Consider the following 27985-nt stretch of genomic DNA (forward strand, 5'->3'; position numbering starts at 1 on the left):
AGCGTTGTAAGGTTTAAATTAGCGTTGCACTGTGGCGGTGTTGCGATGTCGTGGCCTAATTGCATCCGACGCTGTTTTGTCAGTCAAATGACAGGCGGTATGAGTTCAGCGTTGCCTGCTGCAGCAATAGATTATTTTAAGATAATCTGAGCAGCAAATTCGACAATGAGAAATAAGAGCTGGATAGGTTGAGTTCAGAATGATTTTTGTTTTGGTTTTTTTCCTAATTCCTGCTGCGAGGACTCTGGCGAGGCAGGTTGTTACAGGGCTGAGCACTGCTGCTTCAGGACACCAAAGCTTTCAAACAGCGACAGCTTAATAAAGGCAACGTGGAGGATTGCTGTGAAAATAAAAATGAGGTTTTGTGTTCCTCTCCGGGTGGAAGTGCTGAGTGTGTAGATCATAGGAAGGGTTAACGCTTTTCGATTTGACCGTAACTGCTCCTGTATTGAATGCCAGCGAAGCCATAGCACAAGTGCCCAGATGTTACTCGTGCACAGCTGGTTCCCAAGCCAGAGACGTTCTTGATATCACCTCTGTTAAAATACCTGCCAGCCAGCAGAGAAAGGCAGACATTTAGCAACAGGAATAAGAGGAGGTAACACGAGAAAACAGCTGGCTAAATGCAAGGATGTGTCCTACAAAAGTGTTTTCATTTCAGACGGAGTCTCACCGAAGCCGTTGCCTGTGAAAGCTGCAGCGGGAGGCCTGTTTGCTCAGTGTGTTTCAGGCCTCCGGCATCTGCATCTATGGGAGATGTCAATGCTCCCCAAGATCTGAGCGAAGTTTGGGGGATGCTGCTTAAAAAGTACTTTATTGCTTTTCCTTGTTAATGCTTCTTGGATGGCTTTAAAGATGCAGTCTAGCTTATGGGGCCTGTTCTGCTTGAGGCTGAACTGGAAATATCTTTAAGGCCTTTATTTTAAGGCTTGAAGGAAGAAAAATATTAAATTGAACAGCATTATGCCTAGAAATAATTTAAATGTCTGGAAACCAAAGACTGCGGCTCAGCAGCGTGGAAGCATTTTGTCCTGAGTAGCTCTAATCTGGGAACCCTTCAGCCTAAACTGAAGGCTAATTGATTTAAATGGCACCACATGCCCTATCTTGGAAGCAGCTTTCCTGCTGTGCAGGGCAGCTGTTAGTGTTACAGTCCTTTGGGGGAACAGTGAGACAGAAACTCAAAGCATTATCTGAACAATCGGCATTTAAAGGCGTTGGTGCTTGTAGATTTGTATCCTGGATGTAGAAAGTGAGATCGATGCACACCAAGAGCCCCGCTGGAGAGGCGCGCGGTGGCTGGTGCTCGATCCCCGAACACACTTGACTGCTTGTTTGGCTTGAAACCTAAGTGAAAAGGAAACGTGCATTCAGCTTGAAAATGGCCTTGTCTGATGTTGGGGAAACCTTTGTGGGAAAAATCACTGTTATATTATAATGCAACAGTAGATCCTTAGGAATCCTTGTCAGCACCTGCGACCTGACCGAGACGAGCTTGGGACTGGAAATACAAGCGTGTGTTTGCAAAACCTGCCCTGTTCTCATTCGGTTCCTGGCCTGCTTCTCGCCCCTTGTTCTGAGGACGAGACAACAGGTTGGGATGCGGGTTGGCACGATATGTTCATAGCTAGTGAATGGGCTGCTTGTTTTTTGGCCGTTGCATAACTGCAGAAAACAGTATTTCTGTTTGCTCTGTTCTAGCCGTAGCTGTAACCTGTACTTAAATGTTCTTGCAAGTACTTTTAATTCCCGTTATCAGCCGAGAGGGTTGTACTAGTGATCTTAAAAAGAGTCTAAGGGAATGTGAAATATGCAGGCTAAAACGTGCGCGAAATTCCTGACAAGGCGGTAGTGCGTACCGATCACAACACAAATGAACAACAAAGCTGCTTATCTCCAGGAGTTTGGTTTCTTGGTTCCTCTGCCAATATGCCATAAAGCAGTGAGAACAGGAAATTAATTCTGATATCTTTTTTTACAAGGTAGTCGTGCTTTCATACCTGGTTTGCGGTGCTGTTTCTAGGAGTTGGCTTTCCTAAGGGTTTAAGGATGCAAGAATAAATCTGGAGTGCAGTATTGTCATCTCTGGGTGTTGCAAGAGGCTTGAGAAACTCTTTTTGGGAGGCTCTGCTTCCCAAAGGTAGCACTGGAAAGCTTTTCTGTGCCTTTTATTTATTTATTTATTTATTTTGTGGTGGGGAGCATGCCGCAGCACAATTCATCACAGCTTGCAGAAAGGGCTTGCATTCCAGAAAGCTGCTCTTTTCCCCTCCTTGGTCCAATAATCTGAAGTGGGGTGTGTTTGGGGGGTTCCTCTTCCAACAAAACTTGCTTGGCTCATAGCAATACCAGTCTAAGATACCCCACTGGCCCTTTTTTCCAGTATATCCCATGTAGGTTCTGCGGGCTGGGACATCTGGTGGCTTCATGCTAGAAGCAAATGGGAGATTGGGTCATGTGCCAAATCCAGGCAGGCTCTGCTTCATTCTTCTGGCTTGGGCAAACCCAGTTCTGCAGCTCGGAGTGAGCCTTTTGGGCTAAGGAGCCCTTAAACCGACAGCTGGTAACGCTCTACGTGCTTTTCACGTGCTTCACGGCTGGGCTAGGTGTGCGCAGGTAGCGTGGCTGAGCCGCTGCTGACTGCGGAGCTCATAAACCGTGATAACGCACCGGCTTTTGAGTCCCCGAGGAGGTGTCTGCTGCGTTGGCCGTCCAAGTACGGCAAATTCGGTTTGCCTTCGCTTGCTGTGCCTCTGGGAGGTGGAGGCACTTCATAAGCGCTCCGAGTTTCAAAAGCAAAATGCATGAACGGAGTTTATCCTGCAGACGGGTAGGAGAGAGCCGGTCCGCAAAAGTTTGGCTCACTGAACTTCTCTGCCTCTGTTTGGAGGAACGCTCTTCTGCCACGCAGGCATGTCCAAGAGCTACAGCCCACAGGTGTGGTATTTTAACTGGAAGTCATGCTGTGGCGAATGCTCATTTCCTAACTAAACCTGTGGGTCTCTTTGTCCTCAGTTTCCCGGAATAATAATCCTTGTATTGTGGGAAATGATAGAGAACAGAACTTGTTAATTGATTAAAAATTGCCTTGCATGTTCTGTGGGTGGGTGCCTATGGGTGTGCCAGGGTAAAGTTGTCTAGTGGTAGCGTTTGCCTGTGGGAACCAGTGTTGGCAGCTAGTTTGGTAGAGTAGGAAACCAGGTCTCTGATCTTCCTGGAGGTGATTCACAGCATTTTAGTTGCCACTTCAAGTCTAGACAGGAGCGTTCTTTGAATTTCGCTGCAGTTATTTCAGAGCTATCCAGCTATGGGGGTGATATTACTGCCATTACCACTTTGCTGTAGTAACAGATCATGGGAATGTACCTAGCTTTCCACTGTGAAACAAAACGCGTTGGTCTGAATCACTGTGGGCAACACTTGGTTGACTCTGTGCTAAGTGGACAAGGGAATTCACAGGATCAATTATGGTGGTCTCGCTCCGACATAGTAACATGTTGCTGGGCTTTAATGTCTTAAACTGCTTTACCACGAGCTGCAGAGCAATTTGTCTGCACTCTCGAGCTTGTCTATTCTGGGTCTGCCTTCCTTCACTGTACACCACGTGAGAGGCCTTTTGAATTACACCTTCTTTGTGGTTTTTTTAGATGCTCAGAGATCTCTGGCTGTATCCACCTGGTTATTCAAGACTAAGGCTTTTATCTTGCACAGCTTGGTAACAGTAGGTAGGAGCAGATGGCGTTCGCATGCTTAGCTTTGGGACTACCTTGGACCATAGCTAGTGAATTGGAAGAGGTGGTAGATAGGCTAGTAGACAAGTCCTTGTCCCAGTTTTTCAGGCCCGTCTCCCAGAGTGCTCCCCTAGGAAGTGTAGTCTGGAAACTCAGAAGCTCTGCTTTTCTCTGTTCTGAGCAGATGAATGCACAATGATTGTCATCTGTAAAATCTGGCATCTGTAAATGAGCTGTGAAGGATGCACCTATGGATATGCTCTTCAGCGATCTCCTCCCAGGGGGATGGAACAGCTGCTAGGAAGCTCTGTTAGCAGCAGTGTTGCACAAGAAATGTCTAATTCCAAACCTGATAAACTTCTAGGTTGGAAAGGGGAGAGGGTACATTTTCCTTTTAATCTCATATGGATGCTAACGTGAATTTTTTTGTGCTTTTTTCAGGTGCTGGAGAGTCTGGTAAAAGCACCATTGTGAAGCAGATGAAGTAAGTGAAAGTGCAGGTGTCTAACCTGCGTTTGTGTGCAAGATGAAATAAGAAATCTGTGGTGCCCTTCTGGTTTGGCTTGGGAATGATGGCTTGTTTCTTTTTCCAGGATTATTCATGAGGATGGCTATTCGGAGGAAGAATGCAAACAGTATAAAGTGGTTGTCTACAGCAATACTATCCAGTCCATTATTGCAATCATAAGAGCCATGGGAAGGCTAAAGATAGACTTTGGGGAAGTTGCCAGAGCTGTAAGTATTTCACTTATTTCCCTTAGTGTGAGCCTGTGCTGTGAATTATGTTAGTGAATCCTGGAAATTCAGTTCATCACACTCATAGTGGAAATATGTTTGTTAAAAGATGTGGAAGTGAAAGACTGTAATGTATAATCTGTAATGTATTACCAGAACACCATGTGGATTATTTTACTGAGATTACAGATAAGAAGTTCTAGCAGCTTTGCTCAAAAAAAAAAGACACTGCCCCGCCTTTTAAGTCCAAGCTATTTGAATTTTTGACAAAACATTTGGTTTTGGTTTCATTTGCTTGGCCTCTGACGTCAGTGCCCACAGTGTTTCAAAGTGTTGTGCCACTTGGTCTTTAAGCTGAGCCAAGTAAATCTTGAATGTGAATTCACAGAAAAACATGGTCCTGTACTAAGATTTTTGAGAAGAATTTCTCATGCTCTAGGGCTAACAGACTCAAATCCTGATCTATCCCCTCTCCTGGTGAAATGCTTTATTAAGAAATCACTGTCTCCCTTGCTTCTGACAGCTGTTGAAGCAAAAGACAATTCATCAAAGCTTTAAACCTGTGATCATCCAAAACCTGCCTTTCATGCTGGAATTTTCCTTGCTGCCATAGTATACATTACTGTGCTGTAATAAAGCTTTTTCCATTTAAAACTATTATTTACAGTATACTTCTTTCATTAGTCCCTAATCGACCACTGGCATTCTTAACTATTAGTGTTTCAGAGGAATTGTATCATATGCCAGATTAGCGAAAGCCGGTGTTTCTGATGCGAATGCCGCACGTTACACTGGAGCGGTGATCCCTGGCGTGGTGGTGCTACGGAAGTGGCGTGTGCCGTGTGCTGCCGCCCTTGATCAGTGCCACATCTCACCGCACGGCCTAGAGGAGATGGGTTCTTGCACAGACCTTGCCTCTCTGTCCAAAGGAGAAAAATAACTTAATGGTTTGAGGGAGAAGAAAGTTTGGGGTGTGAGAGAGAACACAATTCCTTAGTGTAATTGCTGCTGCCTCCGGGACCGATGTTGAGGTTTAGCCTCACTGTGTAAAGGTATAAACGGTTGTACATCCTAACTCGTTTTGGCTTTCCCCTTCTCCCCGCAGGACGATGCCCGCCAGTTGTTCGTATTAGCTGGAAGCGCGGAGGAAGGCGTGATGACTGCTGAGCTGGCTGGCGTGATTAAACGGTTATGGAGAGATGGTGGGGTCCAAGCCTGCTTCAGCAGATCAAGAGAATATCAACTTAATGACTCAGCATCATAGTAAGAAACCATTACCAAATGCTGGTGTTCAGAAAGGACCTGTGTGACTGAAAGCCATGTGGGTTCTTTCATGACAAGGGTGCTTCCCCAAAACTGGTCTAGTTTTTCACAGGATGTGGTTCTTGAGATCGCTTTGTGCTTCAGCTGATTAAAGTCACTCTTGCTGTTTCTCTTCCCTGTACGTAATGCTGGAAAGAATACATTTCTTATTTTGTGACTAGGCAAATCTGTTTTTAGTGGAAGAACAGTTTGTCCACTTGTGGTAAAGCAAATTATTACGGCAGATGATGAGCTATGTGACCTTTGTTTATCCCTGCAGAAGGGAGTAATGCTCCTGAAGCTGAACTTCTAATTAGAATACCAAACTTGTGATGAGTAACAATTTCTAATAGCGGGGTCTCCTAATATTGGCAAATCGATATTCACGCAGTTCTTGCCTTAACAACTCTCACTGTTTTTCTGTTCCTGTGCCTGAAGCCACTAAGGCACTGCTACAGACTAGCTATAAACCTGCTTGCTGTCCTGTTTCTGAAATGCATGCAGTTGTTTAACGATTGGAAAGTTATGGCTAGATAAACAGCATGGAGCGCTGTAGGCTGCTGCTGGCTGTTTAATGAGTCTCATCCAGAATGCCTCATCTCTTTCCAAGCACAAGGTTAGTGCAGGGAGAGGAAACTACTTCTTTAATGAGCAAAACAATTGTCTGTGTGTGTCTCTCTCTTTTGACCTCTTTTTGCCTGTTTTCTCTAGAACTAGGGTTTGAAACTTGGAAAGGATGATTTTGGGGTCAAATGTGCTTCCCGATGTCCACCTAAAACTTGGCCAAATTGAGGGATGTTTTTAACACTTTCAAAAAAAATTAGTATGGAAGTGCTTTATAAAGAAACCATGGATGTGTCACAGCTCACTTATCTGCAGGCTCTCTCTGTAGAGAAAATGTTTTAACCTGAAAATAAGCAAGAATTTCTCTAAAATTGTAACACTGGCAGGCTATCATGAGCTTAGATCAAGGTAACTGAGTTGACAGCAGGAGGCTTTCTTAGACTCTGGCATGCCTTTGCATCATGGAGGGCAGAAACTTCAGATTTAAAAGGAAAAAAAGGTATCTGAGTAGGGAAATGAATGAGAGAATAGACTTAATGAAAAGGTGGTGGAGAAGCAAAGATTAAGGACTTATTAAGCAAAGGATTAAGCGCAGAAAGGAGAAGTGGGGATGAGATTGGCTGGAGCCTGAGGAGGAAGCTATAAGATGGGGAACCTTGGCTTTGTGCTGGTCTTGGTTAGCTTTGAAAGAGTCGGGACCAGCATGAAGGCAATCTGGAAGAAACAGGGCAAAAAAGGGGTAAATATGCTTTAGTGGGTGCTAGCTCGATCCTGCTGCCTTTCAAATATTGGATTCCAGGGGCTTTATTCCTATTCCTAAATATCCACAACCCACTTGTGTCCCATCCCTGGTGCTAATGGGTGTAGACACAAGTACTCTGAAGAGTTATTCTAGGGGGCTGGTGTCAAATCTGCACGGCACAGTTATCTCCAGCCTGTTGATGACCCACGTGGTGGTATTCTGATACACGCCTGATTGAACTGTTTCCTGTCCTAAGACCGAGGTGCAGTAAAGGAGCATTCTTGAAATTCGCAGCCAAGCTGCCTTATTTTCTCCCATTGCTCACTTAGTTCCTGTGTCCGTGCTAAAAGGTTGCACGTCTTGCGGGCTCTTCTCCTGGTGTCGATCACATGCATGCTAGCCTTCTGCATAATTTGCCTAGGGGAATTCCACTTCCTTACTCCTTTCAACTCCTCTTATAAGCAGGACCGAAAACCCAGGCTTAGCATCCCGTAAGCTTGGGCCCCGTTTGAGATGGCTGGTTTTCTCGGCTGAAATTCAGCAGCGCGCTCCGTTTCAAGCGCGGTTCCTGCTGCTGGGCAGTGGCTGAGTGCTGCTCCTCGCTTCAGATCAGACCTCAGGGCCTCTTGCGAGACGTCCAGGAAAGAGGAACATATGATGAGCGATGGCTTATGAGAAGTAGGTGCCATGACTAACGTCACGCGGCAGCTCTGTGGCAGAGAGCCAAGGCAGCGGTGAACTGCGCTGGAAACTCTTCCTGCCGTTCCCTGCCCCGCCGAGCACTTCCCCTTGTGCGGGCAAGGGTCCTGCCTGCCACACTGCCCGAGGCAAGCGGCCACGTGGGAGGAGAGGAGCTGACTGCAATAACACAGTGCTGTCATGCATGTGCGGAGGGCGGGGGTGAGCTCGCAGAGGTGAACTGAGTCATGACGCTGATCGGAGTGATGAGTCCTCTAAGCTGTGCGTCTTTCCTCGTGCTTTCCGAGGAACTGAGTTAACTCGGTCTAGAAGTGCGGATGTTCCAGCGCTCGTGCAGATGATCGGTTAGGCCATGTCAGATCGCCATCTTATTGTCCCTCTAGCAACTGTGTCGCTTCCTGATGTTATATTTCAAACATCTATATTTTTAGCTGCACTACTGCAACTTCCCGTTTCTTTCTTCGCTACCATTTGAGAAAATGGCTCTCCCCTCCTGTCTCCAGAACCAGCACTGTGGAGAAGCGTTTCAAAGCTTATGCACAATTCTTGGTTTCGTAGCTACAAAGCACAAACTGTTTGATCGTGCAGCAGTGTGGATACTCGGGCATATTACTGTCCTGCACACTTCTGCAATTGCTTCTATCTGATGCTTGGAAATGTAGGTAAGCAGATAATGCTCTTAAAATATCTCGCTTGCTGATATTGCTACTTTTCCAAAGTTAATGCAGGCACCACTCTGCAGATACTGTAGGTGATTATCACAGGCTCACAGGCAATTAGCACACTTTCTGACAAACTCTTATCTATTCTGGCATATTTTGTCTCGGTCCCACGTGGCAATTTTGGCCTAAATTCCCTGACACTCATGATGCTGGGTAAAACCCAGATTATTTCTGTGGGGTTTTTTTTGTGCGCGTTTTTCTCCTCTCTGCTTTCAAGTAAAAGCTTGCAGGGCATCGCCCTCTCATTTATATCCTGGTGCTTTTTTGTGATTTCTCCTTGAGTAGCATCGCCTTGGGATCACGGCTCAAGGTTCAGAAGCGAGCTTTTTCATCTGAAAAAAGCCTCTGGTGAAGGCTTGGGGCCTGGTTCACTTGGACCAAATGAGCATTCAAATTAATAAGGGTAATATGCAACCTTCCCTCTTCCTGGAGATGCTGCTCTGATGCCTTGTTTTCTGCTTTGCTTGATGTCATCATCTGTCAAAATCCAGCTAAATGTAAGGGGAAGGCAGAAGCAGGCTCCTGTCAAGGAAGCGGATCTCTTGATACCTAGATGTGGGATTCACCCAATCTTCACCTGTTTTCTCGGTGCGGGAAGACTTGGCTGTAGATGACTAAGTCTGCATGAGCCGTCAGCCTCTGGGGGAACAACACATCACTGCTTGCGTCTCCAGGCTGACACGCGCTCTTTTGATAATCCTCCTTGAAAGCAGCGTGTTCAGTGGTGACAAACCGAGACCACCTGGATACCGAACCTGCTGTCTGCCCGCTCGCCTTCGCTCCCCGGCACGGCGACGGCTGAGCAGGCTTTTGTCCGCTGCTCTCCCTTAGCGACAGCTCCTCCCTCCCTCCCCTAGCTCAAGCTGTGGATAGTCTTTCATAATAAATGCTTTGTATGAATCTTTTAGGGCTTTTTGGCCTTTTTTTGGCCTTGAAAGCATTTTTTTTTCCAGCACTTAAAGGAAACGGACTGAATTGTTAGGAAAATACCATTCCAGGGCTCATGTGAGCTCGTGGAGGAGGGGAGCTGCGTTATTTTGCCCGGCTGAATGCTATCCATTTCAGGACATCCTGCTGCTGCTGTCAGCATTTCTCAGCCAAGCGGTGAGAAGTCGGTCCCCTGTCTCGCATTATTTTGAAGCCGATGGTTTTTCTGATCAGCCTGGAACCACAAATCCTTGCACATGTAGGAATTGAGCCAGCGCCAGGACTGGCTCAGGATGTCCTGGAAAAGCTCGGAGGGTCACTAAGGCAAACGTGAGTTAGGCTTTTCCGTCAGCACTTTTTGTGCCCAAACCATAATTTCTAGGGTGTAAAACCTTTTGGCAAGCTCGTCTTTGCAAGGTGGCGTTAAAGCATGAGAAAAGTCGGCTTTGTAAACACAGGGTTGCAAGGTGGGGAGCAAGTGTTGCGACCTCAGCATGCGAAGAAGTCCGTGGCGGCGAAGGAGACTGCTGCCCGCAAAGTCAACTGCCCCTGGAAGCCATGGGCAGCTTGAGGAGGCCGTAGACCTGCAGCATGCACGCGTTGGGCGGCTCTTCTGGTACCAAAAAAATGCCCTGTGCCTGGTGTTCTAACAGCTGAGGCGTTTTCATGGGAACTTGTATTTATTTGTCCTTCGAGTCTCCCTGGAATTAATTTGGCAAAGCGTGTTTGGTTTTTTTTTTCTAAGGGAACTTGCAGATACAGCCTGGCTTCATCTGATGCACCTTGTTCCGCTAATTGGTATGCAAGTGTTCAAGTGGCACTTTGCAATTCATTTGGAGGTTGCCTGAGTCTATTCACTCCTCCATGGGTGCTTAAAAAGACTTAAGTAGGAATAATACTAGTTTCACTGCCCAAACTTCTGATGCTGGAAGTTGGCCGTTATGGACAGATGCTTTACGGATTCAGCTTGCGCATTTATCATTTGAGTGATTCAGGCCGGCCACGTGGCCTGTATCAAAGCCAAGCTGTTAAAAGTTGCCAGTTTGGTTTTTAGGTAGCACTTCCATCTCTTCCATTAGTTTCTGAACGACCGTGCCCTAGCACTCACTGTTAATGCTGTGGTTTAATTCATTTATTTTCTTTGCTTTTTGGTTTGTAGTGTGTGTGGTTTTTTTAAGAGTGTTTTGTTGCTAGGGTGGCTAAAACACATCTCCATCTAGTCTGTGTAGCTAGGCTAATGCTGATAGAGGGGAAAAAACTGGGTGTGTTACTTCCTCAGCAGAAATATTTCTTAAATGATGCAGTTCTTACTAAACTGAAACTAAAACTGGTCCCAAGTGCGAGTTAGAGGTACTGTGTTTCTGGTCAAAGAGCAGTTTGCAAAGCTGTCGTCCCGCTGAACAGAAGAATGGAGTGAGGGGGATTGGCCCTCTTTGGGCTAAAACCCCTTGCAGATGCCAGTTTTTGGAGAAAAGCTGTACTTTGCAAGGCGAGCATGGGCAGGAGGCTGGAAGGTAGACTGGATTCTTCTGGGATTCGGAAAATAGGTCAGCGCTCTGCAAATGTCTGCTGGCGTTTCTTGGCCGAAGGAAACATCGAACGCTGAAGCTGGTGGAGGGGCGAGGTGACACTTGCAGTGCGTTGCCTGCTTGATGATGTCTAAAGGCGAGTGAAATTTGGGCTCTTGGCCTAGCTCTCAGGTGTACGATGGAGCGATTCCAGGCTGGCAACTGTTCTGCGATAGTCTTTGGGAGGGCAGGATTTACTGAACTAGTAAAATCTCACAGCTGTACAATACTGTGTCGGATAAAAACTCCTGGTACTGACAGGGCTGTCGCAGTTGGGGGATAACGCTGTTGGCAGCTGTGCGCGAAGGAGGCTGACACTTGCTCCCAGTCCCTTCAAAATGGAGTTGGATTAAGTAATCCCCTCTCGCTCCGTGGAAGCAGAAGGCCTTCACCTTCCCCTTAGCAGAAAAAATGAGCTCAGAGACCTTGGCTAGAGCAGGATTTACGACTTGGTTGGAGATGATGTATGCCTCTTGTGCGCCCCAGAGCCAAACTTCAAAGGGAAAGTGCTGAAGCTGGAATTAGTTGGGGCGGGGGGGTGTCTCAGTGGACGCACTGCCGCGATGCTGCGGAGAAACCGATTCCTCCCAGCGACCTTTAGGGGAGCTGGCGTGCTTTGTGCGGCAATCTGGGGGAGGCACACCGGTTTCCAACGGTCTCCTGGAACAGGAAGGCAGCTGTGCTTCAGGTCATGCCAAGATTGTAAGAATTACAGCTTTAAAAGAATAACTTTCTGCTGTGTCCTCCAGAAAGCTAGGAGTAAGGCACCTTTAGTAGTTAGCTTGCTGTTGCTGAAGTAGGTAAATGAATCCTCCTGTTTCGGGAGTGGTTCTTTACACTTAATTCTTTCCTGCTGCTTCATCTGATATATTCTTGCCTTTTAAAGTGACCCACTGGATTTATTACCTTGTGCTTTGATGTAGAAGACCTTGACTACTTTGAATTGCCCCAAGAGATACTGATCTTGGCATAGCTTCTGCATCTGCAGTACCTGTCGTGTTATCCTGTTGTTAGACTTTGCTCCCTGTCTAGCTAAACTCTATCCAGCACATGCTGCAAGGTGATACGAGGCGTGTAGAAAACCCTGGGATGGAAGGGGGGGGTGGGGGGGTTGGTCTGTTTGCTGCATGTTTGAGATCTGTGCCGTATGAAGATGAATAAATTTCCTGGTGACTTTCCTCCTGCAATTTATAAAAGATTCATAGCAAGCAAGCAGACTAAAAAAAGCGCCTCTTGTGTTGTCTCTTTTGGTTTAGTTACCTAAATGACTTGGATAGAATATCCCAGCCGACCTATATTCCGACTCAGCAGGATGTTCTGCGGACCAGAGTTAAAACTACCGGCATTGTGGAAACTCACTTCACCTTCAAGGACCTGTACTTCAAGTAAGTGAAGGGCACCGCTTGTCCCTGTGGACTGCAGTGATTTCTTCAGTGCTTGGTGGTAGGTTCCACACCTGCACTGCAAAACTTCTTGCACTGTTTTAACTGTCCTCACCTCTGTTAAATTCCCTCTCTACTGGCATTGCTCACTGGAGATACCAGTTTGACTTCTATTTGCCTTCTTCTGTTCTTTTCAGCTGCTTATATGTTGGAATCGCGGACACAGGTACTGACTGCTTGTTTACAGGATCAAAAACATACTAAAAGGACACTGACTGCTGGATTTTGAGTTTGAATTTAACCCCTTCCTTTGAAGTGGAAGATGGAGTTCTCCCCGACGGCACAGCCTTGGCTCTGGGCTGCATGATGTCCTCTGCGAGGCTTTAGATGACTGTGCTGACTTGACACGTGCTGCAGCAGGCCTGGGGCATGCAGACGTGTGCTGGGGACTGGGTGCCTTTGTGTGGCGCTGCAGAGGCTGGGACTTGTCTGTCCTTCCTCTCTGCATGCTAAATCCAGTCTCTGAAGGGTTCAGGTGTTGAGCCTGGCCTTGGCAGTGTCCCTTAAGTATCACTAATCAAGGTCCCTCTAACCTGTGTAGCAGCTGCTAGTGTGCAGTGTAGCCGTCGTCTTCCCTCTTGATGTGCTCACTAGAAAATCCTCGCTTTGGATCCCAAAAATCCCTGATGTAGAGCCTAGAGCCCTGTTTGCTGGGCATTAATGTCATGTCAAGTGGAGGTAGGAAAACGCAGCGTGTGTCTCGGGCGAGTTATCTTCCTCTATAGCAATGTTTAAGTCTGTTGCTCAAGGCCTTTAAATAAGCATTTGTTTACTTATTTTGAGCTTGTGTTTGACAACAGTTTGAAAGAGCTATAGCAAAACCTACACGTTGCTTAGAAAAACCCCTGATTTATTTGCATGCTTTTTGAAAGAATGGTAGCGTTTTGGCTTCTGAACTGTCTAACTTGTGAATCGCTTAACCAAAAATGCTTAAGCGCTTTGCATCACAGAGCTATTTATATAGCTTCTGGTTAGTCCAGGGGAAACTTGTCTTCCATCGTGATGTATTGGGATTAGTATTTCTAGCTGCAGTGTGCAGTGCTCTTTTAAAAAGCATCATGTCTGACTAATGGACGAGTGAGCTGGAGGTAGCAGGCATACTTGGTTTAATCAGTTTAACCCTTTGTTTAAAGCGAAATGGTTGAGCGCTCCTAAGTGTTGCCTCCCTGGTGCAAAGTGGGGAATTGCCCTTTCCCAAGACTGCCTGGAGTGACTGATCGTGCGCAGAGCTTGAGACGCAAGGCATTTCATCTCGGAGGGATTTGCTCCACAGAGGAAAGCATTAATACATCTTAAACCCTGAAGCTGCCATCTTTCCTGCAGCAGAAGCCTTGATGTTAAATCTCAGACATTAATAATGGGCTGAGGTAGCCTCAGTACAACTGTGACTTGAATTTGGATTAGCTTGGAGAAGCTGAGTTGTGAAGGATGCTGTTTCTTTCCAGATGTCTCCGCATTAGTGGCAGAGGATAATGGCAAATAACACAAGCTAAGTAAATAGCCTGTAACTTCATATAGATTTTCATCTTTCCTGCTGTAGTCCACTGGGATGGTTTATCTTAAATAGAAGATTGGAGTTAGCTGAGCTGCCCTTCTGGCTCCCTTGTTTGGTATTATTAAATTGCATTACTTCTGGCCCATGCTGGAAAGTTTCTCTTGCCTGTCTGTTTGCTCTGATAACAAATCAATGTTTTATGACTTTCATAGCTCTTGGATATTGACTTGTATCTGACTTGATTTCATTAAGTCACAGCCCATCAGAACATAGAGAAGAATACTGCTTCTCATCAAAATACTTTGGTTGTAACTTTCCAAGAAACCTGCTTTTTTTTTTTTGCCAGAAATTCTTTAAGTTTTTAAATTCTTCCTGAAGTCTCTAAACTCACTTTTTTTTTTTAATCCATAAAATTGCTGCTTATCATCATCAGTTTTTTTTCTGGGTCCCAATAGTAGCGTGTAGGTAGTATGTTCCAGATAATCCCTTGTCAGACACAGATTTAATTAACTGGAAGAGCTGGTGATGAGTAGGTGTTTGGAGTCCAGTCAAGCAAATAGATGGTTGCTAAGGAAATAGGGAGATGGAGAACAAAGGAAGTATGCCCTGGTGAATCAGCAGGCTTCTGGATAGCGATGCAGGTGAAGCTCTAGTTCTCCCTGCTGAAATTGTGCTAAAGAAAAAAATTCTTTAAAAAAACCCAAAAAATCTAATGGGAATTCTCCTGACATGTGCCAGACTGGAGGCTTTGAGTGGTTGGCCTTGCTGATGGAAGGTTGTGTATCTGTTTTCCCCTGTGCCCTGCTTGTTTGAAAGTACATAAATAGGTGAGCTTTCTCCACCTCCTGCAAACAGGGTGGCTGCCAGGGAGGGAGGTCTCCGTAGCCTCTGAGATGGTTCTTCTGCCTCTCCTAGGATGTTTGATGTTGGTGGCCAGCGGTCAGAGCGGAAGAAGTGGATCCACTGCTTTGAAGGTGTGACAGCGATTATCTTCTGCGTGGCCCTCAGCGATTACGACCTCGTCTTGGCCGAGGACGAGGAAATGGTACGTTGCTGAGGAGTTACTGATGCCTGGCTGCGTTGCTCTGGGGAGAAGTGAGGTGGAAGCTAGTTCAGCCTGTATCCTGCTTAGTGGGGGCTATGTCTCTATCTCGCTCTATTTGCTCTCCTGTTTTTTTGAAATGCTGTTACAGGGCAGTTGTTTTCTTAGGTGACCTGGCAGGAAAGCTGTAAAGGCGAGTGCTTCCTTACAGCAGCCTGCAGTATCTTTCCCCAGAAACTGATAAACGTAATGCAGAAATGAGATTTTTCTCCAGGGCCTGTTTACAATAAGGTTTCTTGTGGTGCTGTCACTGCAGCCTGTTCCACTAGGTATGAGCACCTCCTTAGAGGAACAAATCCATCCAGGAAAAGTCACAGGATGGGGAGGCAAACTGACCTTTGCTCAGGGTCACGGCCGCGCTCTTCCTGATGAGTGGCAGCAGCAATGGCTGTGGTACTTGTTTCAGCAGTGACGCTTGGCACTTTAGTCTATTGGCTTTTGTGATAAAGCCTGTCTGTTCTCCCCACCCCATCCTCCCCTAATAACTTTGGAACGACGCATCACTGTTTTCGTTTTGCTTTTCAGAACCGGATGCACGAGAGTATGAAACTCTTTGACAGCATTTGTAACAACAAATGGTTTACAGACACGTCAATCATTCTCTTCTTGAACAAGAAGGACCTGTTTGAAGAAAAGATTAAGAAAAGCCCACTAACAATCTGCTATCCAGAGTACACAGGTAAGGTTGGGCTGATGGAACTGCACTTTCTTTGTATCACCAGGATCAGGAATGAGTCAGTTAAAGCCTACACAATCCAAGATAACTTAAAAGCTTGTCTTCCTCCTTATTCCCTTAACTCTGTCCCTTGGACTACATCTTAGGCCTGTCCAGTTAGCTGATAGTGCCACTTCTCAGAAGGAATGTCGTCTTGCATGTCTGTGGTTCAGAACGGCATTTTTTCAGGTGCTTTATGACCTGGAATATGAATAGCAAAGACATTTCATAATATTGCACTTAAGCAAATCAGGGTCACTCTGCATTTTCTACATCTTATTAGGACAATGCTTTAATTAAACTTCAATTTTAGAGGCTACAAAACTTATGCAGATCACAGCTAAGGCACTTGTTCAGCCTAGTGTGTCTGATTCTGCAATATATATTCCGCAATAGTCTGTTCTGCAGCCTGTCGCTGTTGTGGCCTGCACAGGGATGGTGCTTTCCTAATCGGTGCTTGAGGCATTTAGACTTTTGAAATGGTCCTTCCTTCAAACCTGTTTATTCCTATCACTTGTCACTCTTCTGCTGTGAACTGCATGTTTCTAGCATGAAGCATTATTGCTGCCGGTACACGACGTTCCCTTTTAGGTCTCCAAATTCTTTACAAAGATGTTGATTCCCATCTCTGGGCAGGGAGGCTGGAGTGGGGAGAAGTCAGTGCGTTGCTGAAGTGAGTGACTCGTCCAAGGTCATCGGCCAGGCCAGAAGCTGGGAACAGAATTCAGATTTGCAAGAAAGGGTTAATGGTGGATTTGGATTTGTAGCTGGATAAGGCAGATGGTTGCAAGCAGCTTAATATGTACTTAAAAGATCTGTGTCAAAACTCTCGGCTGTGAGCTGATGGCCAAAGTAAGGGATCTTATCTTTTTCAGGCTCCAACACGTATGAGGAAGCAGCTGCGTACATCCAGTGTCAGTTTGAAGATCTGAACCGGAGAAAAGACACCAAGGAGATCTACACACACTTCACCTGTGCCACTGACACTAAGAACGTGCAGTTTGTGTTTGACGCTGTTACAGATGTTATCATTAAAAACAACCTGAAGGAATGCGGACTCTATTGAGGAGGGGTGTAGGAAGAAGGTAAAACTGAGCTGCTTGGCTGCTCGTAAAGTTTTAAGCATTGCACACCAGCTTGGTCTGACTTTGCCTTGTACCTCACTAACGCTCGCTGTTCTCTTTTCAGTTTTTATGCTGTGGCGTTTTGAGAACCAGACTCTTTGCTGCCTCATGGGGACAGCTGCAAGCATGAACAGGACCAGGGAAACGAAAACAGCATGCAGAATCGTTGCATTCTTTAGCACAATCTTCTGTATTAGGGACCTTTTTATTGATATGGGATGTTGAAGTTAGATCAAAATGGAACAACTGTAGTGTGACTAATCATCCTGGCATCGTTTGGATGACATACTCTCAAATGTGTACAGCTGTTGTGAAGTTGAGGTGCTGGGTTCCAGACCTTCAATATGTAGCTTTCTCTCTTTCTTTGGTTAACAAGCCACCACTAGTCTGTTTTTAAGGTTTTTTCCATCAAGAAAACTATAACTTTACTAAATTTTATTTCTTTATTTGCAAACAAATCTTGTTTTAAAAATAAAAACAAAAAAAAATCACTTAACTATGCACATGTGACCAGATCATGCAGAAAGTATTCCTCTTAGCAGGAACTCTTTGTTTTTAACACTTGGTATGGTCAGAATTTAATATTTCTGCAACTACTTAAAGGATCCTTAGAGCTCTTATGGTGATAGCTTCGGCTTTTTCTGATGTGTAATTTGTTACCATCCTGCTACAAATACCATAAGGCTTTTGAAAGAAGCTTCTGTAGAAGGATTAAAAAAAAAGTCTTTTTAGCTTGTAGTTGGGGGTGAACGTGGTTTATGCTGATATCCAAATTGAGATTTATACTGGCGTGGTAAGCGTAAAGTCGGCTTCTTGGTGAATGCGTACCTGGGCTGCATCGGTTGGAGAGATGAAATGCGGAGCTCCAAACTGGATGGAAAATATGTGCTGCTACAGAGCTACTAAATCAGCCACTTGGATTCTTGTGTGTTTTTTGGTCTAAACCAGTGGGCAATTTTGTAAAGGGTGCACCTCGTTCTGCATTTACCATGGCCTTTTCTGTTCAGAGACTTCTAAACTGTATCGACAGCATGCCTTTACTTTGTATATGTGGTGCCAAATTCCTGTTTGCCATTGTTTTTACTGTAGTAATGTTCATAACCAGTCAGTACATTCCTTTGCTGAACCATTGCATTGAGACTCTTTTCCCAGTTTGTCATGTGTACAGTTTCAATCTGTTATAGTTGTTGGCAGTATTAAAATGGTGAGTAAACAGTTTAGCCTTTTCCCTAGTTTATTCTTAACTCTTCCAGAAATATTCCCCTCTTCTGTACTTTGTTGGTCTGGTTGGAGAAAGGAGGTAGGCAGTTCAGCGGAGAGTGGGCGTAATTAACGGGACAGGCTAAGGAAGGTTGCTTGTGCTTTGTAATATGTGACTGTAGGTACTGTGTGTGCAGCCAGTTCTGCTGCTCCCAAAGATTTGGGTTGTGCTGGCACAGACGGAAAACAGCAGCCACCCAGTCATTCATCAGGCTTATTGGCAGATGGTTAGCTTGCTACTTATTAATAGCACAAGTCTTATTTCATCTCTCAAACTTGATGGAAAAATGACTGCTCTGGACTGCTGTTACATGATGCAGATATAACCCATCTTGGAAGATGTTTGCCTCGAAATGCAGCACTGCAAGGATGATGTATTTTGGGGAAGCTTCTAGGTGTGGTAAATGTCTACCCCATAGTATGTGTAGAATTTCTAATGTGCAGCAGTGCTCAGTAGCTATAAAGAGTGTGTACATACTAGATTTTTTCCCCAAATTGCCTTGAGCTCTGCTGACTGTCTAGCAGTTTCTTTTTAGACAAACCTTGAGGCTCTACTTCTACTGCATAGTAATCCATGGAAGAGTTCACCTTGTCTTTTAAAACAAACTCCTGCAACACTCACGTAATGGTGGCATGCATCAGCGCAGTGCTTCCTGACTGCGTTTTGGAGCTGCACTAGAGGCACAGCCTTTCCAGGGTCTGAGAACATCTCTTTTTCCCACTGAGCTGCTTTCTGCTCCCAAGGAGGATCCTGGCACGCTTGGCACCTGTGTATCCCTCCAGCTCTGGTGCTCAGGAAGCTGGTGGTGGCCCTGCTCTGTGCCGCACATGGGCCCCGGTTGATCTCCGTGGGGGATCCATGCATGCGCTGACTGTGGAATGTGGCTCAGGGCAAAGAATGTCAAGTATTCCCTGATCCAAGGTTTCAGACGCAAGGAAGGGGCTCAGAAAGAACTGTAGAGGAATCGAATGGGCAGTAATGATAGACATCCAGTTCATGCATATTCCTTTATTTTTTTTCCTCCTACAGTTAAATGAAGCTGTACGTGATTCTCTGCAGTAAACACTAAGAAGATACAAGGCTTCTTGTCTACAGTAACAGTACAGGTTTATTTACAAGCAGTAAAGAGCAAATACAGCTCTAAATAGCAGAATGAGAATCTTTCAAATAACCATTTCCTCTTTATCTGACCTTGTTCCTCTTCTCTAGGTGTGACAAATCCTCTAGACCCTAATGCATGGACTCCTTTTTGCCTGCTTCTGTGACTTTGCACCTCAGGGTGGTGAAGCAGTGTGAGCAGGGGTCTCGGGAGCAGGCAAACCACTGAGCTGGGATCTGTGCCGCTACCTAGCACGGGCGAACAGACACGAGGGAGAGTGAGGAGCGAGCGTGTCTGTGTAGAGAAAGATGGCTACTAGAAATAGTCCCTCAGCTACTTAAGGCTGTTTGGGGGCAGACTGCACAATTGCAGGGCTCTGCAATTGTTAACTTTTTTCCAAGGGAAAATTTTTTCTGAGAAATCAAGTCTTGGGGCTTATTTACAGCAGGAAAAAAAAAATTTTTTCCAACAGAAGGATTGAGGTTCATAACCAGGAGTTGACTCCTGGATAACTGGGCTTTGTCCCAGCATCTGCCTTCCCCAGAAACTCCCAGATCAGTCCAATTAAGCTTTGGTAACACAGAAGAAGACAGCTTTGGCCTTGCAGAGGGAAAGGGCAGAGGATTTGCCTTTCTCTGGCTCCTGCAGAAGCATTGCTTTTGGGTTTCCCCGTGAATGGCTTATTGCACAGCTGCAGCTGTGGCAGGGTGGAAGTAGGATGGCTCAGTATCTATTATTCTGGCTGGTGTACCAGGGCCTGCCTTCTCCTTGGTGTGGCAAACTCCTCCAGATCACATTTATAAATGCTGATTTTTCAAGCACTGTAGAGAGTAGGGTTTTCTTTCTCTCTCTCTCTCTCTCTTTTTTTCTTTTTTTTTTTTAAAAAAAGGAACTAGCCATGAAAGAGCAGGAAATTCAGCTGCAGCCCCTCCTATTTTGGTCTTGAAAGTATGTGGCTTGGTTGGGCTGGTCTTAGAAAAAGTGGGGTCCAAGTGACTTTTTTGCTTAATCCTTTTGGCTCTGCTCAGCAGAATGGTGATGCTAAATAGAAGTCATTTTCTCTTCTAGCAGGAAGGAAGAAAGAAGAGGTGGTTAAAAGCTTTCAAACAACACAGCTGAGCTTTTAACTTAATAGCCTAGCAGTCAGGGTTGCTACAGAGAAGCAAACTTTCAGTGCACAAGATCAGCAATGTAAAAAGTCATTGCCTTAAATAGTTTGACCCAGGCAGTAGCAAAAAGCCTGAAAGTAGGAAGGGTATAAATATTAAACCCGTTATTCCTGAGCTGGTCAACTTCTGTAGCTTTTGCTGCTACATGTAATCTTGGGAGAAGGCAGGGCCTCCCAAGCTGCTGCCTTGACATGGTATTTATTTTTCCCCTCGGTGCTCAGAGTGGGCACTCTCTGCCTTGGAGGCTGCTGCATGCTCTGATTAGAAAGCGGTTTTGTTCACGGCACACAATGCCGAGCTTAACTCGGAGGGCTTTACCTCCCCGTCCTCTCGCGGGCCACTTGTGCCTGCGGGGAAGCTGCCTTCCTGCTCTAATTTTCTTGCTTTTCTATTAATGTTCAGGGACAAGGCAGGCTCCTGCGGTTGCTCACTTAGCTTCCAGCCCCTGCCTTGGATACTTTGTTTTTCAGGGAGCAGTTTTGGAAGGGGGGAAGGAATTCCCCCGTGCTTCTCCGGGCAGTGGGCAAACGCATGCTTGGTGTGAACCAGGTTAAAAACTGCTGCGGGCAAACCGGAGTAGGAAAGTGCCAGCGTGGCAACATCGATTGTGTTGTGGCAACACGAGGCCCTGAGATAACGTGGTCAGCTCTTACTTAGATGCATAATTTGGGCTATGATCTGTTGTTTTCATCTCTCTCCACCAGCAAGGGTGTGAACTGTTTTCTCTTGGGCTGCTTCAAAATAATAAACAGCGAGTCCACTCCTGGTTGGGAGACCGCTCGGGAAGGGGACGGGCAGGAACCCAAACCAAAGCTTTCCGAGCAGGGCGTGCTAACCTCCCGCGGGGACCGGCGCGATCGCAAACAGCTTGTTCCTTGCCAGTCCCAGCACATCCTTGACCGTGTTGCTTTGCCCCTAGAGAGGAGATTTCCAGGCCGAGACACCTCCCAGCGAAGCCTGGGAGACCCATGTCGTGGTCTCTCCTAGCCCTCGCTAGCAAAACCGGCTGTGGAGCTGGGGCTGGCTGAGGGCTCTGCTGCTCCATCATCCCCCCTCATCCCACCCCAGCTCTTTTTGTGGTTAAAAGAGCTGTTTCTTTGCAACCGAAACCTGGCTGTCTCGAAGGGGTACCTGCCACGCAGCTGTTCAGAAGAGACCGCAGTCCTTGAGGTTCTCCTTGATGATGACATCTGTGACTGCATCGAACACGAATTTGACGTTCTGCGTGTCTGTGGCACAGGTCATGTGGCTGTAGATTTCTTTGACATCTTTTCGCATGTTCAGATCAAGGAATTGGGTCTTGATGTAATTTCCTGCATCTTCGAATGTGTTGGGACCTGTGGAGGGAAGGGATTCAGCCCCTCAGATGCTCTGCTTAGGAGGACTGCCCTGCCCGCAGCCTCTCGAAGTTGGGGTACCTGAGCCCCTCTTAATGCTTGCTTTTATGGGTTAAATCTCTAAAATCTTCCTCAAGAGGAGGAGGAAGGCTGAGAATTGCAGCTCCTGAAACACTCTGCTCAAAGGCAGAGAAGAGCAAGGGGGAAAAAGCCATTTCATCCTGCCCTCAGTCCTTCCAAACAGCTTCCAGATGCCACAGTTACCATGTGTCTTATCCTCCTCTCCCATCTCTCCTGCCTTAATTTGATCCTAGCGCAATTAGAGCCCGAGACACCGCGTCTGCACGTCGGCTCCACGTGGCTCCCTGGTGATTACTGCCAGGCTGGAGGTGGTGAAGTGCCCCGGATTTTGGGGGGTGCGGGGAGGAGGTTTCAGGCCGGAGCATCCCCAGGTGGGGGGGGGGGGGGGGGACAAACTGACTCACCGTCGTAATCGGGGAAGCAGATGCTGAGGTGGACTTTCTTGATCTTTTCCTCGAAGAGGTCCTTCTTGTTGAGGAACAGGATGATGGAGGTGGCGGCGAAGAACTTGTGGTTGCATATGCTGTTGAAGAGGTGCAGGGACTCGTGCATGCGGTTCTGCAAGCAAACGGACTCGTCGGTGCAAAGCGCTTGCGCTCGTTTACCGACCGAGACGTGCCCTGAACATCATCTCCCTCAGCCCAAACCCTCCCCTGGCCGAGGCAGAGGTGCTCTCGGCGAGCTTTTCCCCAAGAGGCTGATTTCTCCCGCCTAAGCAAAAAGCCCAAAGCCCCAGCGTACAAAGGTGTAAAAGCCCCGGATAAGCGCCGGCTGGGCTCGAGACAGCGGGCGATGCTAAAGCTGTTAAGCATCTCCAGGCAACGTGGAGCTCTGATCCCTGCTGACGGCTTCTGGGCCATTCAGAAACGGAGGCTTAAGTTGATCTTGTTCAGGAAAACAGCTGTAGGAACTGCCCACGTTAAGGAAACCTCATGGTCCCATGTTGTGGCTGCTGGGAGAGGGTCAGCGAGGGCTTCGAGTTCCTGGCTTTGCGAGCCGGGTCGTGCTGCGGTGCTGCAGGATCGCCTTCATGGGCCGTACTCTGGCATCACGGTAGCCTTGGAAGGGAGTGAGGAGAAGCAGCGTGTGTTTTATAGCAGATGCCCAGTTTCTGATTTGGTACGGAGGATTCCTTGGGAGGAAGAGGATCCATCCCAGCTGGAAGCCGTAGCCCGATGGGGGGATTTTGCAGAGGCCAGGCAGGAACTGGCAGGCTGCAGGGGAGCAGGCAGCCTCCAGGGACGCTCCTGCCTTCGCCTTCGTGGTGGCTGCCTGCCGGGTGCTTTGGCGGTGATGGGGATGTGTTTTCGCCTCGTCCAGCATCCCGTTTCGGCAGCTCTTCCGTATCTTTTATCAGCCCTTTTGCAAGCAGGGAGCCTGCAGGGTCGGATGCTCCGTCCTTCCTCTCCCGTCCGCCTTATGCAAGCCGCTGCCTCTCCTCCGGGCAGAGGTCTCCGGGTGTGTTTGTTCCGCTTTCCGCCTCCCTGCTCTTTGAGCCGCTCTCCCGGCATCGCCTTCGTTGCTGGGCAAACCTTCACGCGGGTTCTCCCTCCGCGGGGCCTCTGCTTGGCACATCCCGAGCTCGGCGCGCCTGGGCAGCAGATCCGCTTCGTTCGGGTTCGCTCGTGCGGTTCTGCTGCGTCTGGAAGTTTTCGCCAGAAGGACGGTGGAAGCTGGAAGTGATCCAGCTGGGATCACCCGGAGAAGGAGCCCGTCCTGCGGACAGCTGCCTAAACGCAGGGCGCTTGGCGCTCTCCCTCCCCGATTCCCCTCCGGGAGCATCCCGCTCCTCTCCCCCGGGCTCGCCGCGGGATGCCCGTGCTCCGGCGCGGGGCGCGCGCTCCGGGCTGCCCAGCTCTGGCCAGGCGCCTCCTGGCCCGTCACCTACCACTTCGTCGTCCTCCACCAGCACCATGTCGTAGGCGCTCAGCGCCCCGCAGAAGATGATGCAGGTCACCCCTTCGAAGCAGTGGATCCACTTCTTGCGCTCCGATCTCTGTCCTCCCACGTCGAACATCCTGCGGAGGGGACGGGGACAGTGCAGTGACGCGGCTGGTCCCACCACCCCAGTGCAGGGCTGGGATGAGGCCACCATCTCCCTGTCCTCAGTAGTGTCACGCGTGCAGAGTCGCAGATCATCCCTGACCCGGGGGGGATTGGTGGTCCCTAAACATCACCTCCGTGTTTGTTTAACCCGGTGCTGGAGGGTCTCTCGGTGCCGGTGACCCATCCTAGAGCTGCTGCAGGACTTCCCCTACATCTCCGCTGCATCTCTGACTGTCCCCACCATCCACCCGCTGCCGTTGTCTCCCCAGCTGCTTTCGACACGTTCCCCGCCCCACTTCTTTGGGGTGGGGATGGCTCCTCCTCCTCCTTGCTCGTGGGGGGGGGGGACGTGCAAATCCCTCCCCGCCAGGGCGGAGGGCTCCGCGGGGTGCCCCGCACCCACCTGAAGTTCAGGTCTTTGACGGAGAACTTGGTCTCGATGATGCCCGTGGTCTTCACCCGGGAGCGCAGCACGTCCTGCTCGTTGGGGAGGTAGTCGGGGGCCGTGATCCTGTCCAGCTGGTTCAGGTAGCTGGGGACAACGGGGAGAGGGGGGAGACGTTTGCCGACGCGGAGCCTTCCCGGCATGGCTACGGCCGCGGGCCGGCTCCCAGCTGCCAAATGCCGCAGCGCGAAGCCAGCCCCGGCTCCCGGGAGGCTGCGGCGGGCGGCGAGAGCGCGGGGTATATTTAGTGCACGGCTCAGAGCTGGCCTCATCCCACCCACGGAGCCTGGCAGGGACGGGGACAGAGGGAGCAGCGTCCTCTGGTTAGCGGACGGTGAAGGAGGACGTTGATGAGCATCTTGCACGTCCCCAGCTCCCTCCTGCTCATCTCAGCGGTGGCTTTAAGGGCCGCCCGGGCTGGCCAGAAACGGGTGGGGTGGAAAATCGTGGGGAGCGCTGGTGGTTCGGGGGTGGCAGCATCCCGGCCTCATGGCAAGGGGACCCTGGGTGCTTGGTGGCACCGGCTGTCCCCGCACTCACTAGGCGGCCGAGTCGTTGAGCTGGTACTCGGCGGCCCTGTCGAAGCAGGCTTGCACGCCGCTGTCCTTCCACAGCTTCTTGATGCAGTCCACGAGCTCGGGCGGCATGGTGCCCTCCTCGATGGAGTCGGCCAGGTTGAAGAGCTGCCGGCCGTCGTCCTGCGAGGCAGAGCACGAGCGCTGCAGGGCCCGTCACCGTGTCCCCCCAGCGAGGACCTGGGCAAGGGACCAAAGCCACCACCACCACCACCACCCCTGGTGGAGCTTCCTTTCCTTGGAGAGGCCCAAAAGCTTGGTGGGCTCCTCACCATGGTCCCCACCATGGTCCCCACCACCACCACCACCACCATCCCTGGTGGAGCTTCCTTTCCTTGGAGAAGTCCAAAAGCTTGGTGGGCTCCCCACCGTGGTCCCCACCATGGTCCCCACCAAAGCCACCACCACCACCACCCCTGGTGGAGCTTCCTCTCCTTGGAGAGGCCCAAACGCTTGGTGGGCTCCCCACCATGGTCCCCAGGCCTGCTCGGGGGGGGCCTGGGGACTCCTTGCCCTCTCAGTCTGGCCCAAGCGGGACGGGGTTTTTTGGAGGGGGGGAGGAACGGGGCCGCTGCCCCCGGGGCTGGCACTGACCGCTCGCCCCGACTCGCCGTAGTCGATGCCCAGCGTGGACATGGCGCGGATGATGGCCAGGATGGACTGCAGGATGTTGCCGTAGATGACGGCCTTGAACTCCATGCACTCCTCCGCCGTGTAGCCATCCTGATGGATGATCCTGGCGGGGCGGAAACGCGGGGCTCAGCTGCAGCGGGGGCTTTGCCCCCCGACCCGGCCCCCCCGATGGCCCCCAACCCGTGGGGCTCGGTGGCTGGGGGGCAGCCGCACGGCACCAGGGAGCCCCCCAATGCGGGTGAGCTGGGCTGGGGGGGGTCCAACCACCGCCGTGTCCCCACCGGGGATTTCAGACCCTCGGGCTCAGCCTGGTCCCCCCCCAACCCCCCCGGGAGGTGCCCCGACGCGGGGCCGCGGCTCCTACTCACTTCATCTGCTTCACGATGGTGCTCTTGCCCGACTCCCCGGCTCCTACGGAAGAGACGGAGCAAACCTCAGCCCCGGCCGGGGCGGGGGACACGAGGGTGCTGGGCGCAGACAGCGACCGTGCAGCCCCGACGCCATGGTGATGGGCACCGGAGCCGCTCCCTGCCCCGTCCGCCCCCTGCTTCTCCCCTCGCCAGCCCGGGCTCCCGCCCGCCGCCGCCGGCCATCGCTTCGGGGCTCTAAGCAGCTTAAGGCGACCCGGGAAGCTGCTTAGAATTAGGCTGCTAATCACCTTGATCCCGGCAGCCCGGCCGTCACCTGGATAAGCCCCCGCTCCCCGGCCCGGGGGGCTCCCGCCGGCTCCCCTCCATGCACGGGGCTGAGCAGAGCGGCCTGGGGACCGTCCCCAAGCCCCCGGTGCTGGCGGCAGGGCGTTGGGCGCCTCGAGGTTGCATCGACCCCCCTGGGTGGCACCCAGGCTCTCGCGGCCGCTTGCTTGCCTGTTGTCCCCACCACCCCAGGGGACACGGTGGGACAACATTGGCAGCCCGCTAACGAGAACTCGTCAAGCTAACGAGAGCCTGTCCGGAGCTGCCGGGAAGGGGCTCGGGATGGGGGAAGGCAGAACTGTCCCCATGTCCCCATGTCTCGGTGTCCTCTTGCCCTGGCTGCTCGTGCTCCTCAATCATCTCTGGTGGCTTCATCCACCAGCGTCAATGGGGTCCCTTGGCCAAGCGGGGACGTGGGGATGGCTCCTGTGTCCCCCTGGACATGTACCCCGCTGTCCCCCCCCCCCCATCCTTACCTAGCAGGAGCAGCTTGACTGTCTTGGCCTCCTTGTCCGCGTCCTCCTGGAGCTTCTTCTCCAGCTCCTTGGACCTCTTGGCCATCTCCTTGTCCTCGGCGCTGGCCCCGCTGCCCATGGCCCCGTCTTGGTCGCCCAACTCCTCGAGGAGCTCCTCTAGGTCCCCGGGCTCTTCCAGCGCTCCGCGGGGGGGGGTGGGCAGGGGGGGCTGGCCGGGAGAGGGGCGCCCGGCGAGGCCGAGGCCGAGGCGGGTGCCGGGGGCTGGGGGGGCTGCCGCGAGCGCTGCCGGGCTCCTTGCCGCCCGGCTGCCCCCACGCTCTCTCCCACAGCTGCCCGGGGGGGACCCGATTTCTGGGCCGCCGGGGCTTGGGGGCTTTTTATGCCGCCACGTGACCCCCCCCCCCGGGAGGGGGGGTGAATCCAATTAGCCGAAGCCCAAGATGGGAAAAGATTAGGGCTCGGAAAAGGAGCAGCTCGGGGAGGCTGGGGGGGGTTACGTAAGGGGGCAGGCAGCACCCATGGGTGCCCCCCATGCGAGGGCAGGGGGGTGGTTGGGAGGGTCCCCTGCACCCCCCCATGTCACAGGCCTGCGTCCTGCTGCGCTGAGCTTGGGGACACTGCCGGGGGGGGGATAGCCCTCGCCGGCCCCCACCTTGCAGGGCCACCCCGGACACCCATGGGTGCTGGCGCGGGGGGGACGCTGGGTCCCGTCGTTTGCGCTATGACGGCAGGCGGGTAACGAGCCCCCCGGGCGGCTGCTCTTCCTCCCTCCACCTCCTCCTCCTCCTCCTCCTCCTCCTCGTGCTCAGCACCCTCCTGGCACTCAGCACCACCCGGCCGCTGCTGCGCCCAGGGCAGGAGCCGTCCCCATCCCGGGGGTCCGAGCCCGGGGCCACAAATCCCTGCATCCTATACGGGGGATTTTTTTTTTAACCGTTTTCCCCACTATTTGCCCCAAATCCCACCTGGGTGCATCCCCCCTCCCCGCCGCCGCTGTCCCCCCCCCGGACTCGCCGGCGGCCTGGGGACATCCCGTCCCCGCTGTCCCAGCGCAGACAAAGCCCCTTCTGAGCCGCTAACGAACTTGGCGCTAACGAAAGGGGTCTAATTAAACCGCCCCCCCCCCCGCCAGCGTCACGGGGGGCTGGCGAGGGGGTGCAGCCTCCGCTCGGAGCCCCTCGTCCCCGCTGTCCCCCCCCTCCAGTGGCCCTTGGTCCCACCAGCCTGGCCGGGGGTGGTGTCACCTTCCTGTCCCCTTCTCCCCCCCCCCCAGCAGCGGGGAGGGGACCCGGGCGGGTGG

General features: G+C 50.4%; 2 protein-coding genes across 2 annotated transcripts in view; one reads left to right on the plus strand and one right to left on the minus strand.

Annotated features, from left to right (window-relative positions):
• The window catches only part of GNAI3 (G protein subunit alpha i3), a 31599-nt gene extending 13513 nt beyond the window's left edge, over window positions 1-18086 (plus strand). The window contains exons 2-9 of the mRNA XM_064498169.1: window positions 4173-4215; window positions 4325-4466; window positions 5572-5729; window positions 12247-12375; window positions 14843-14972; window positions 15555-15708; window positions 16620-16829; window positions 16933-18086. Of these exons, the coding sequence (XP_064354239.1) occupies window positions 4173-4215; window positions 4325-4466; window positions 5572-5729; window positions 12247-12375; window positions 14843-14972; window positions 15555-15708; window positions 16620-16810 (947 nt within the window). The 3' untranslated portion in view covers window positions 16811-16829; window positions 16933-18086. The remainder of the gene's footprint in view (window positions 1-4172; window positions 4216-4324; window positions 4467-5571; window positions 5730-12246; window positions 12376-14842; window positions 14973-15554; window positions 15709-16619; window positions 16830-16932) is intronic.
• A 1036-nt stretch (window positions 18087-19122) lies between these two features.
• GNAT2 (G protein subunit alpha transducin 2) lies at window positions 19123-27370 on the minus strand. Its single transcript, XM_026120463.2, has 9 exons — window positions 26686-27370; window positions 25883-25925; window positions 25476-25617; window positions 24847-25004; window positions 24265-24393; window positions 23704-23833; window positions 22220-22373; window positions 21529-21734; window positions 19123-20292 (listed from the first exon to the last, which is right to left on the minus strand). Exons 1-8 carry the CDS (start codon window positions 26801-26803, stop codon window positions 21544-21546), a joined length of 1065 nt encoding a protein of 354 aa, XP_025976248.2. The 5' UTR covers window positions 26804-27370; the 3' UTR covers window positions 19123-20292; window positions 21529-21543.
• Window positions 27371-27985: the final 615 nt, after the last annotated feature.

Source organism: Dromaius novaehollandiae, chromosome 27 (assembly GCF_036370855.1).
Source record: "Dromaius novaehollandiae isolate bDroNov1 chromosome 27, bDroNov1.hap1, whole genome shotgun sequence".
Lineage (NCBI taxonomy): Eukaryota > Metazoa > Chordata > Aves > Casuariiformes > Dromaiidae > Dromaius > Dromaius novaehollandiae.

What these genes read in the sequence shown, in the direction of transcription:
- GNAT2 (XM_026120463.2), bottom strand. Translation starts at nt 26,803, where the DNA reads ATGGGCAGCGGGGCCAGCGCCGAGGACAAGGAGATGGCCAAGAGGTCC. An exon ending in TGGTGGAGGACGACGAAGTG is followed by an intron (nt 22,374 to 23,703) that starts GTAGGTGACGGG and finishes GTTTGCTTGCAG; the next exon opens with AACCGCATGCACGAGTCCCT. An exon ending in CTGCTTCCCCGATTACGACG is followed by an intron (nt 21,735 to 22,219) that starts GTGAGTCAGTTT and finishes TTCCCTCCACAG; the next exon opens with GTCCCAACACATTCGAAGAT.